We start from the raw sequence: 13,256 nt of genomic DNA, 5'->3' as shown, positions 1-13,256 counted from the left end.
AGAAAGGATGTCAGGCAAGAGGTCCCTTGAAATGTACTTCCCCTGAAGGTCAACAGCGGACAGAGAAGAATCATCAGACTCAGCCGAGGATGAAATATCCGAATAAAGTGCAGTAGAACCAGCAGTAGCCTTCTTGGACGCATTAATGTCAGAAAGAGTCTCCAGAATGAGGCGCTTAATACGATCATCATCATCCCGCCTGGCACGCTTCACAGGAGGAGGAGAGGAGTCTCCACTGGAAACAGGAGAAGGGTTCACAGGAGAAGAATGCCTCCTCTTATGATGATGCTTCCCCATCGCAATTCCACATACACTGAAACAAAGCACAAGGCAAAGAAGCAGGTAACCACAGGAAGAAAACATCCCCCAGTGGGCACATAAAATAGTGCAATCCAGCCAGACCAATCAGCTCCAAAAAGGCACAAGAGGCAGCAGGGATCGAAGTACCCAATAAGAAAAACCCCAAAAGCCAAGCCCCACCAGCGACCAATCCAAAGACAGGACGAACCGGGAACACCCAGAAGGGGCGGGGCTAAGCCGAGATCCTCGGCGTAAGAGCAGCGCAGGCCCAGGACACAGACGATGCCAAAATCCGGAGCGCCCGGAGCCCACCCAGGCGTCCAGGCCAACAAATAGCCAGGCGGGGACAGAGGGGATGCCAGGAACCCTGACCCCACCTGACCGGCGGGAGCGAAGAAAAAACGGAGCGCCCGGAGCCCACCCAGGCGCCCGATCAAAGCGGCAGCAGCACGAGAAGTGTCCACCAGCCAGGAAGTGCACGCAACATGAGCCAGCACGGAAGCGTGTACCGAGGCCGATACCCGCGCCCCCACCGCACCCAAAGGGAGGGCGCGAGAGCCAAGCAGAGGAATCAAGAGCCATGGGGAGAAGCGCGCCCAAAACCGGCCAAGCGCAAACAGCCCCGCACTCACCTCGAATCCAGTGAAGCACCAGGAAACCCACGGAGCCAAGCAGCATAGGTACCCGGAATCCAGGAGAAGACAGGAAAGCCCAGCAGACCCCGCTTCAAGAATCCCACGACGGTCCATGGGAGCCCCCAAAGCCCAGCAGAGGAGGATCCACAGGACGCAGCGAAGCAGGTAAGCGCCCAGCACTCACCCCAGCGTCTCCCATCAAGTAATCCACCGACAGGAAACAAAACAGGATGTGCTTCTAGTAGTTGTGTGTAATATAGCACCTGGCAGGAGGGGGGATGGAGCCTAAAAGCGTTTCCTGTTTTGTTTCCTGTCTGTGGAATACCTCATGAGTGATGACTGGGTCGAGGACGAGGGACGTAGAGGTAATACCCTCTAATCGAATGAACGGTGGCGCAGTGGAAAAGAAAGCCCCGTTTTTTTTGCAAAAAATAGAGTAAAACATATGTGTGGCTTGCAAAGGAGTGCCTTACAGTGACTGCTTGAATTGGCACAGATATAAAATTAATAAAACAGACAAGAATTATTAGATCCCTATCAAGGAAAATTAGTGCATATAACGGCCTAAAGCAAGGATGTGTTCTTGCCTCCTGCCTTTATAACCTATTCTTATCATATAAGGTCAGTATTTAGACTCTATAAGTGTTGACGTGCCAAGGTTGGGAAAAGTGCAAATTACCCCCCCCGCCCGCCCCTGAAACAGGGCACACACACAGCCGCCCGAGTACTTCACAGGTCTTTAAAAGACCATGCGCTAGTTAATGAAGCTTAATTGATTTTTCACACCTCTGAGAGCCCCTGTATCTTCCCTCTGACGTTTTCTGGAAGAATTAGCACGTTACACAATACCAAGCCCTGTCAGCTGAAACCCCTGAGGAATCGTGTTTTTGCTTGCAGGAATCGGGAGGCGGGAGACTAGCCCTGAAATCGGTAGTCTCACTCCTGAATCGGGAGGGTTGGCATGTCTGCTCTTTTATACGGCTCACCGATTACCAGGGGGAAAGATGCAAGGCTCCTGGATTTACTGGTGGACAAGGCTTTTAAATCAACTTTTGGGATCCCAAGATCAGTAGGGAAAGCAGGAATAAGACTAGAGTTTGGTCTCCAGAGACAGAGCTTGGTGTCAGCAGGAGCCTTTGTGAAATGTATGTTCTCTCTGTTTTCTTCAGCGCCTGCCTCACTAGGGAACTACTGTTGGATTGAAATAAATAAATCCGCTTACACTGTTAAATGGAGATCTCATATTACAACATGCTAAGGGACATTATTGGTCTGCAAATAGCACTTCAGGATTTCATAAAGCCCAATTATAAGTTGATCGTAAAAAAACAAATGAAAATTGAATCCGGTAAGTTTGATAAAATCGTATTAGCAGGGAAAAATCATGCATGGTATGTGATTAACTCATACCAGTCGTTAGGTATTCAGCCCTATCTGACGTCATATTTCTCTGGTAAAATAAAAAATAGCGTTTTAAACCTACGTTTGAGAATGCATTCGACAAAAGAGTGTATTTGGCTTTGGATTGAGCAGTGGGCGGATACTAACTGCAGATTATTTGGATTTCCACCAGAATCATTAGCTCATATGGTATATGTGTGTCCTAAATTGATTACTCTTCAGCGTATTTTTTTAAAACCCCAATTTTTGAGGGTTGGGGTTAGATCAGCCAGTCAGGCACTTATTAGGTCCCTATCGGGTGAGTCGATTCTGCTGTTATGCCGGCTGATAAAATGTTTACACGCAGCTGAAATATGTTTGGTATCGCCAGGTTGATTGTATTAAATATGAATCACTTGAACTTAAGAGATCGTTTGTACAGAGCCCAGTGGAATAAAGTGTATATGCTATTAGGGAAATAATTATTAAGCAAAGTACTGACTGATACTACCCTGGGTCAGATACAATTGATGTATTTTATTATTGTCCCTGAACTATGGAGCTACTAATTATGGCATGTTGGCACTTTAACATGCAATATGTGCAATATTTTGCTGTAGTAATTATTGTCGTTTTTATAAAAATACGTCCGATTCCGGTATGGATTATTACTTTTTGCATGATTTATACCACTTGAACTTAATAGATCCTCTGCACAGTTCGATACCTAGCAGAACAAAGTGTATATGCTATTATGGTAATATCGAAGCAGCATAATTACTGAGACTATCTTGGGTCAGATTTAATTAATGCATTTTTGTCCCTGAACTATGGAACTACTAATTATGGCACAATGTCACTTTAACTCGCTACGGTATTTAGTGAAGTTGTTTCTATTTTTTGGGAGAATTACTATTTTATTGCATGATATGGTTCATGTTTGATTTTATGATATATGTATGAATACATTGGTACAATTGTTAATAATATTTGCAGTACAGAAGCTTTCTGTTTTAATATATTATGTGATTGTGATAATGCTTTGCTTGCAATGATTTTTATTAATCATGTATGTCAACTTGTTTACAAGTTCTCCCCCACTGCCCTAGTCCAGCACGCTTGGATCACAGAAGCCATCCATGCCCAAGAAACGTTAATTGCTAGGTATTTACGCATCTCAAAAGTGCACGTCCAATACATAGGAGAGTACTGAATACACTTTGCACTACCCTTGATTGTAGCAAATTAGTATACTATATGAGCATAATCTCCTACTTCACAACAATAGTTATATCTAGGAGTCAGAAGAACAAACAGACTCACTGTGAAACTAAGACCTCAACATGGAAAAACAAAAAGTGTTTTTTAGTGCAGACCCAAGTGTGACACAAATATGTGAGCTAAAGCTCGAGGGCATGGGTGAATTTTCCCATCAGTAGCCGCTCTGTACCACCCTTGTTGACATCATTTGGATTCTCCTTGCCCAGGAGACAAAGAAAAAACAAAGAAAAAGCAGCCTGTTGATGTTGTTAAGGCTGTTCCAAGACACTACAGGTGATGTGATGTCAGTACTAGATATGAGTGGCGACTTAAAGAAGCAGTGCAAAAAATGAGTGTGAGTGAAAAAACAATTAAAATTGGATAATACTGAGTAGATATGAAACTTTAATTTTCTTCTCAATTTTACAAATCTAAAAGGTAAAGTATAAAAACAGATTTAACATAATATCTGTGAGCAATAATGGTCGACATGTTTCAGCATTATGTAGGTGTAGTACCAATGCTTTCTTCAGGACCCGATGTTAGCTACTGCTACTAAAAAGTGAAGTTAAAAAGTGTCACCTGCAAGATCCAGGTCAATTTGATCCACCACAGACCATTTGTTGTGGTGATGGCGCTTCACCCCACCTGGCTGCAGCTCAGGTATAGAGGAGCACCGCTCTGTCCGTCGGTGTCTCCGGGCCAGCTCCTGTGCTGTCTGGGGAGGCTCATTATCTCCTACCTCAAATATCGTCCCTAAAGCTATTTTATACTATTAACTCCACTTATTACCCTCATACTATTATTATCAAGACCAACCCAACAACTAATGACTACATGGTCTTGTTTTGCAAAAAAATTCTCAGTACAGTGAATTATTCTTTCAGGGATAAAGCAACGCAGCAGCAACTGACAGGTAAGCAAACGAACACCTGTAGTTTACCATATTTCTTTATTCTGATGGCTTGGTTAAAACATTTACATGAATATCCTATAAGGAACAATTTCCACCATAACTGTTGCTTTTGGGATAGCACAGAGTGTAATTGGGTGAATCAAGTTAAAGCCTCAGTGGAAACATACAGCAGTCAGAATGTGGCCTGCACGGTTCACGAGTAGCATCATTTAAAGTTTTGGGACAAAATTTGGAATGACAGTTGTGAAAATGAAGTCATACTGAAACTCTGTTGTCCCTATGTGTCCAATCTAATTACACATACGGAAAACAACATGTTGCTGTCTTGATAATGAAAAGATGCACATTGGTACCTGCGTCGGTGTCCATTGGGATAAGACCTTCTGGCGAGGAGCTGTGAACAACAGGAGACACTACTGCGGAGAGTCTGTAGGACATTAAAATGAGACCAGCCACCGTCCTCCTCCACTCAGTCACCAGGGATAGATTTCTTTAAAGTAGAAGGGAAAAGAATCATCAATGGAGTCAGGAGGGCGCCATAGAACGCGTCAAGTGGTTAAAACAAATGTATGTCTTTAATTTCATCAAGAGCCTATTGCACGAAATTGAGAGTCTAATCTGTCGTAGGGCCACATATTACCCAGAAAAGGTTTTGGTCAGCCCGGTTTTTCCAGACCATGGAGGGTATCCGTTACCCAACTTCCACAAGAAGGCAGGAAGTAAGGACACAACCCTTGCTGATTTTAAAGACCAGAGAAGGAACATGGGATTCAGCCGGTAGTTCAATCTGCAACAAATGTATTTTTCTATTCTCCTCCCTGGTTGCATGAGTTAAAGAAATGAATGTGCTCTGCCCTCAGCTTTGACGTACACAAGTGTTTCCTATAAATCAGGCATTTCTAGAGTTGTATATTATATGACACACTAGCTACAAGTAACTGAAAATACAAAGGGTGCAGTAAGACAGTTCAGTGGGTAACTGAAACATATGCTCAGCTGTCTGTGTCACCAGAAGGCCACAGAGGGTTGGCTCAGGCATCCATCATTCTGGGACTGATAAATCAAGCATTAAGTAGTGCAGTGTGTATTCGTACTTCTGTAATAGAACATGCCAAGCGCCTAGGTAATGTCCTTTGTGCTGACTAGATGGAACTATTTGCATGATTCATAAAGTGAAACAGGACATTTAGTTTACAGATTAAAACCAAAGCTATTTTGCATGCCCAGCGAAAGAATTACTACAGGCATACACGTTGTTGACTAATTACTCAAACACATTGTATTAGAACAACTGATTTATAATGCAATCTGTCAACTTAGAGTGTTTATAAATACCATTCAATCAATTCATAATTTTGACATGCCATTTTATGACAGAGGTTGAAGTATTTTTAAGTGGACACTGATTCTTTTTGAAGAGCTAATCACTAATCAAGTTTCAAGTGGAGTTTGTTAAAAAAAGATTTTTCAAACATCAATTCTAATAAATACTTTGGAACAAGAAAGAAAATATGAGCAACATAAATCACTTAAAACGTTATGGCAGACGTTTGATATTAAAAACAAGGACTCCTCAGATTTAAGAATCCTGAACCAGGTTAACCAATAAAATGGCCCATGAATACAACAAACGCAAGATACAATTTTGCATACTAAAACAGCTTGTATATGAAATATTATGGTGATCAATTAACCAATTTAAGATTTATGTGTCAGTATAGAGGTAAGACTAAAAGTGAAATTTACGTGCACCTCTTCAACAAATCTCAGTTTGAAAAACAGTGATTTTAAGAGATTTCTCCTTTTGACGTAGCTTAGTGCAGACAATATTAGTAAAAGACTTGGCCATTTGTCTACACAGCCTCGAGATACAACAAGGAGGTAAAATCTTGAGCCACACACTTTTTATTTCAAGAACCGTTGTTTATCCAAAATCAAGTTCAAAAATTCTCTTTTTGCACAAAGTTGTGCGCACGAATTTCCAGGGGAAAACATAATTCCAGTATCACCAGCATTCATCATGATATTAAAACATCTTTTTGGACGAAATGGATTTTAGATTAAAAAAAACAACAACTTGGCTTTGGTAGTTTTAAAACTAAGCTTTTAAAAGCTTACCCAGAGTACCTATACCTGTTGACATTAGTTTTAATTTGTTTAGTGTTTGATTTTACAAAGATATGAAAAACTCTGTAGATTTTCCACCAGGTCTATCACATCAGCCTGCTCAAATGTTTGGGCGAAATCACCCCCACTATATGGACTGTTTTTAATTTTAAGGGATTGTCATCCACCAACAGGTGAGCCGCCATGACTATGTCTGACTTCTGGAGGCCCAGCATCTTTCAAAAAAAAATCCCGTACAGTCCCGTAATTTTCAAAATCTGAGTGCGTCCCTCAGTTGGTTGTCATTATGTAGCTGTCAATCTCACACACAACTCACAATTACATTTGCTATTAAAAATGCACTGCTTGGTATGGGTATTTATTTACCACTTCAAGCATATTTAGTCGTTATCCCAAAGTAAATTTAGGTTCAGTCTCCTACAAAAGTTTACTGTGATCTTCATTTAGTAAACTTCAAGGCAGCTGATGTCACAGTAGTCATGTGAAAGGCGTCAACAGTCATTGGAGTCTGACAAGTGGTCAATCTCTGAGACTGAAATCTTCTGCCGACTACTTTTGGAAAATGATGTACTGGATTCCCAAAAGCTACCAAATCAGATATAAAAACACATCACCATTTTTAATGATAATTTTCTCAGACCCTTTCTTGCCTTTCTATCAAAGAGTTTATGCTAAGTTATGGTACACAGTTTAAGAGGTTTGATGGGATTTCTCTATTTTTATGGTTAGTCTCCATATACATGAGCTGTTCACAATAATCAATGATATGACTCCAAGAACGCACTACGGACAACCACGCAGCCCACAAGGACGCCACAGGCAGACATCACCACCTCATCAGATTAACCAAGAGATCCTCCTTCAAAGACTGCCTGGATAACAATGCACATGACAGGAAAGAGATCTTCAGCATCGTAAAGGAACTCTCCAACCCCAGCGCCAGCGCCAACGCCAACGCCAACGCCATTCCGCCCTCACAAGAACTGTGCAACTCACTAGCCATCTTCTTCCACAGCAAGATCACTGACATCCATGACAGTTTCAACACCAAGACTGCCCGACTACGCCAGACCCCACCTCCCCTGTGAACACCCCCAGCGCCAACCGCCTGACCTCCTGGTCCAACGTCAACGACGACGAGATACGCAAGGTCATGAACTCCATCCACTCAGGATCTCCGTCAGACCGGTGCCCACACCATGTATTCAACCAAGCAGACGCTGCCATCACACCCCAACTACGGAAGGTCATCAACATCTCCTTCCAAACAGTGACATTCCCGGAAAGCTGGAAACACTCCGAAATCAACGCCTCCTGGACCCATCAGCCGCCTTCGACACGGTCTGCCATCACACTCTAAAGACACGCCTCCTAGAAGCCGGAATCCAAGAGAAGGCCCTTAACTGGACCCCGTCCTTCCTCTCCGGCAGAACCCAGAGCGTCCGCCTCCCGTCCTTCCGATCCGAGGCCACCAACATCATCTGCGGTGTCCCCCAGGGCTCAGCCCGATGCTGTTCAATGTCTACATGGCCCCCCTCGCACAAGTGGCCCGCCAACACGATCTCTACATCATCTCCTACGCCGACGACACCCAACTCATCCTCTCCCTCACCAAGGACCTGCACACCGCCAAAACCAACCTCCACGAGAGAATGAAGGCCCTCGCCGACTGGATGAGGAACAGCCGTCTGAAGCTGAACTCGGACAAGACCAATGTACTCATCCTCGGACCCACCCCCTCAGCCTGGGACAACTCCTGATGGCCGACCACACTGGGAACAGCACCGACACCGACCGACCATGCACGCAACCTAGGATTCATCCTCAACTCCTCCTTCTCCATGTCTAAACAGGTCATCGCCGTCCGCATGCTCTGCAGGATCTACAAGTGGATCCCGACCGAAACAAGAAGAACGGTGACACAGGCCCTCGTCAGCAGCAGACTGGACTACGGCAACGCACTCTAGGCAGGAATCCCAGCCAAACACCTATGACGACTACAACAAATCCAAAACGCCTCTGCCCAACTGATCGACAACGTCCCCCGCCGCAGCCACATCACCCCCACCTGAGAGACCTACACTGGCTCCCCGTCGACAAGAGGATCACCTTCAAGCTCCTCACCCACACACACAAGCACTCCACAACGCTGGACCAGCCTACCTGAACAACAGTCTCAGCTTCTACACCCCGATCCGCCAGCTCCGCTCCGCCAGCCTCGCCCTCGCGGCTGTCCCCCGCATCCAACGAACAACCTTCTGCGGCAGATCCTTCTCCTACCTCGCCGCCAAGACCTGGAACACCCTCCCTACCCACCTACGGCAGACCCAAGACCTACTCGCCTTCAGAAGACTCCTCAAGACCTGGCTCTTCGAGCAGTAGCGGCACCCCCTCCCCTCAGCGCCTTGAGACCCTCACGGGTAAGTAGCGCGGTTTACACGTACTACAACACGCATATATATGTTGTACTAAACCAAATGCCAAAGCTAACACTCATGAAGCTAGGAAATGTACTATTGTTAAACAGCCCTTAACAAATTCAGTTTACCACGTACTACTCTTGGAGAAAATGTATTTAATGGTTGACTTGTTCCTCCACAATGTCCTTCTTAGATCCAGCAATAAGTGCACTACTGCTGCTGAAGCGTGTATTAAGCAATAAAAAAACTGTATTTTCTTGTTGATCAATGTGTTATGCAGGTATAATGAAAATACCTCCTAGTAGACGCTAGTCTTCATGTCTCTTATGAAAGGCTGCTGACGGGAGTGATCCCTTACTCCAGTGCGCAAAGCATTTCAGAGTAGTGCACCAGTACTATAAAGCAGTGGGTGTAACAATTTCCTTGACAATTCTAAATAATGCTTGCTGACAATTCCAGTAATACTTAAAGCATTAAACTCATTCCTCCTGATTCCTGATTTTTTAGTTTCTAAAATAATGGCACGTCTGAAAGATACAATAGTACAGAGCATTAACAAGGTTGGTGTGGTTTGAGGCAACTGAGTCAGGGCCCAGCCATCTCCACATGGTGTGTGATCCACTGTCCAATTTACCAGCACACTTTAGTTCCATGAAGTCTAGCTTTTACAACCTTCCCAGTATTCTACCTTGACAATTAATTACCTGATGGGCTCTTTCCTTCATTCATCTTCTAAGCCACACTCCTCTCTCTATGGCCCCCCTATCGTCTTGAATTTCCTGGGGCACCACTACCTTATACTCCACCCTCTCTGCCTCCATGCAGTAGTCCATACCTATCAGCCATCTTGTCATAATAGGTTGTGAAGCCACCATTTCCCAATATGGTCTCCAGTGGTGTAAAGAAACTTGAAGGGGGGTGCTGCAAGGTACATGCAGGGGCCCCCAGACGCTCCGAATCCAGTTCGGAGCTCTCAGGCCAGGGGCCTACCAGTACCGGAGGGGGGCTCCAGCGCAGGGTCTACGGCGCCTTTTGTTACGCCACTGATGGTCTCTTGTGGCCACACCAAGACCCAGCATCCCCAAGGTTAACTTACGTCTTGGTAAGTCTAAATCTTTCAGTGACTCTATAAGACAAAATGTGGTGTAATAGGAAACTCTGTATTTATTAAACTGGAAAACCCATCTGCCTCTTCCACAGAGAATTTAAGTATTTCCCTGCAGGCTAAGATGGTGTAGAGAAAGGTTCCCTCGTCGATTTTAGATTTACTGCACTCTTCAGTTGAGGACAATTACATTTTCTTTAGCTATTCTTATTATAGCAGGCCCTATGCAGCATCTTAAATTGTATCAATCTAAAATTTGCAGAGATAAACACTTTTTTGGTGTCACGCAATGGATCCTCTAGGAATCCATACAGGCCTTCTGCAGCATAATTTCAAAGCGTTTTATGAATCTAGGATATCACCCCTTTCAATGTTCATTTGAAAGAACCCTATATTCTAATGGTTATGAATGTGGAAGGTTGAGACAACCTTTTCTTCTGAATGTGCAAAGCATGCCAAAGCTGCATTATATATACAGTGTGGCACATCTGTAGGTCTTTCCTGATGCTGGTAGAAGTCCTTTATACCCTCTGATCTCAATGTGGGTATTCCAGTAAGATTACATCTTTCAAAGTCTTGAAGTCGCACTACACCCATTATTAACATCCCACCCACAATGGCATTTTACATGTTTTTATGTTTCTCTAGTCTACTGGCACCATAGCCATCTTCTGCATTTTTATTGCACTTTTTGACTTGTAGAGTTGTCCAAGTACATCCACTAAACAAAAAATATATATACATGTTATTTTCATGACCAACCCGTCTACCTAGTTGTAACTCATGGACAGACTTGAGGCCGAGTACGAGCAGCTAAGCCAAGGGGGTTGCGATTCTTCCCATATACTCTGTTTTATGCAGTATCAATATGAAAAGATCATCAACAATGCAATATGTGGCGTTCCAGCCACCCTATTCCTGTTCCCAAAGGCGTTTGTGTAGCTAACATTCCGGCCCTTTAAAGATATTCTTTGGAATAAAATATGGAGTGGTTGAGTGACATTTAAAAGGCATGGCAGCAAGATAATTTTAAACAGGGCTAATCACTCCATCACTGACAGAGAGTGTGCACCAGTGTTTCATGTCACCCCTGAGATTACAGAGTGCCGGGTCAGGTTTCCTTCAAAAAAGATCTAAGGTCTTATCTATCCCCCTATATTTAAATATGTCCGGATGTGCTGTCTGCTGGGCAGTCTGAGTTTGTGTGTGTATCTCTCTAGGTCTCCCTCACTCTGTCTGTCTCTGTCTATCTGGCTCCCTCCCTCTGGCTCCCTCCCTCTGTCTCCCTCCCTCTGTCTCCCTCTCTCTCTGTCTCCCTCTCTCTCTGTTTCCCTCTCTCTCTGTTTCCCTCTCTCTCTGTTTCCCTCTCTCTCTGTCTCCCTCTCTCTCTGTCTCCCTCTCTCTCCGTCTCCCTCTCTCTCTGTCTCCCTCTCTCTCCGTCTCCCTCCGTCTCCCTCTCTCTGCCTCCCTCTCTCTGTCTCCCACTCTGCCTCCCTCTCTGTCTCCCTCTGCCTGTCTCTGTCTCCCTCCCTTTATCTCCCTCTATATGTCTCACTCTCTCTCTGTCTCTGTCTCCCGCTCTCTCTGTCTCCCGCTCTCTCTGTCTCCCGCTCTCTCTGTCTCCCGCTCTCTCTGTCTCCCGCTCTCTCTGTCTCCCGCTCTCTCGGTCTCCCGCTCTCTCGGTCTCCCGCTCTCTCGGTCTCCCGCTCTCTCGGTCTCCCGCTCTCTCGGTCTCCCGCTCTCTCGGTCTCCCGCTCTCTCGGTCTCCCGCTCTCTCGGTCTCCCGCTCTCTCGGTCTCCCGCTCTCTCGGTCTCCCGCTCTCTCTGTCTCCCGCTCTCTCTGTCTCCCACTCTCTCTGTCTCCCACTCTCTCTGTCTCCCACTCTCTCTCTCCCTCTGTCTCTCTCCTTCTATCACTCTCCCTCTATCTGTCTCCCAATGTCGGTCTCCCTCTCCCTCCCTCTCTCTCCCCTGTCTCCCTCCGTCTCTCTCCCTCCGTCTCTCTCCCTCCGTCTCTCTCCCTCCGTCTCTCTCCCTCCGTGTCTCTCTCTCTCCGTCTCTCTCCCTCTCTCTCGGTCTCCCTCCGTCTGTCTCCCTCCCTCTCTCTCCCTCCATCTTCCTCTCTGTCTCCTTCTCTCTGTCTCTCTGCCTCTGCCTCTATCTGTCTCTGCCTCTGTCCCGGTCTGTCCCGGTCTTTCTTAGTCCCTGTCTGTCTCTGTCCCTGTCTGTCTCGGTCTGTCCCTGTCTCGGTCTGTCCCTGTCTCCCTCCCTCTGTCTCTCTCTCCATCTCTCTGTCCCTGTCTCTGTATGTCTCTGCCTCTATCTGTCTATGTCTGTCTCTATCTGTCCCTGCCTCTGTCTCTGTCTCTCTCTCTGTCTCTATCGCTCTCTACCTCTGTCTATCTCTACCTCTATCTGTCTCTGCCTCTGCCTCTATCGGTCTGTCCCTGTCTCTAGCTCTAGCTACCTCTGTATGACCCTGCCTCTATCTGTCCCTGCCCCTATCTGTCACTGTCTCTATATGTCTCTATCGGTCTCTATATGTCTCTGCCTCTGCCTGTCTCTGCCTCGGTCTGTCTCTGCCTCGGCCTGTCTCTGCCTCGGTCTGTCTCTGCCTCTGTCTGTCTCTGCCTCTGTCTGTCTCTGCCTCTGTCTGTCTCTGCCTCTGTCTGTCTCTGCCTCTGTCTGTCTCTGCCTCTGTCTGTCTCTGCCTCTGTCTGTCTCTGCCTCTGTCTGTCTCTGCCTCTGTCTGTCTCTGCCTCTGTCTGTCTCTGCCTCTGTCTGTCTCTGCCTCTGTCTGTCTCTGCCTCTGTCTGTCTCTGCCTCTGTCTGTCTCTGCCTCTGTCTGTCTCTGCCTCTGTCTGTCTCTGCCTCTGTCTGTCTCTGCCTCTGTCTGTCTCTGCCTCTGTCTGTCTCTGCCTCTGTCTGTCTCTGCCTCTGTCTGTCTCTGCCTCTGTCTGTCTCTGCTTCTGTCTGTCTCTGCCTCTGTCTGTCTCTGCCTCTGTCTGTCTCTGCCTCTGTCTGTCTCTGCCTCTGTCTGTCCCTGTCTGTCTCTGTCTATCTGTCTCTATCTGTCTCTGTGTCTCGGGCAGTGCACACGTACTGTGTCTACA

The 13,256-nt window shown here is 45.9% G+C and overlaps 1 protein-coding gene across 1 annotated transcript in view; it reads right to left on the bottom strand.

The window, feature by feature from the left end:
* THADA (THADA armadillo repeat containing) overlaps positions 1-13,256 on the bottom strand; it is a 1,588,234-nt gene that overhangs the window by 1,278,512 nt on the left and 296,466 nt on the right. Inside the window, exon 20 of the mRNA XM_086927803.1 lies at positions 4,845-4,981. Within this exon, the coding sequence (XP_086783929.1) occupies positions 4,845-4,981 (137 nt within the window). The remainder of the gene's footprint in view (positions 1-4,844; positions 4,982-13,256) is intronic.

This window comes from Lissotriton vulgaris, chromosome 6 (assembly GCF_964263255.1).
Source record: "Lissotriton vulgaris chromosome 6, aLisVul1.2, whole genome shotgun sequence".
Lineage (NCBI taxonomy): Eukaryota > Metazoa > Chordata > Amphibia > Caudata > Salamandridae > Lissotriton > Lissotriton vulgaris.
Note: the sequence above shows the minus strand (reverse complement) of the source record. Positions and strands in the feature narration are given on the sequence as shown.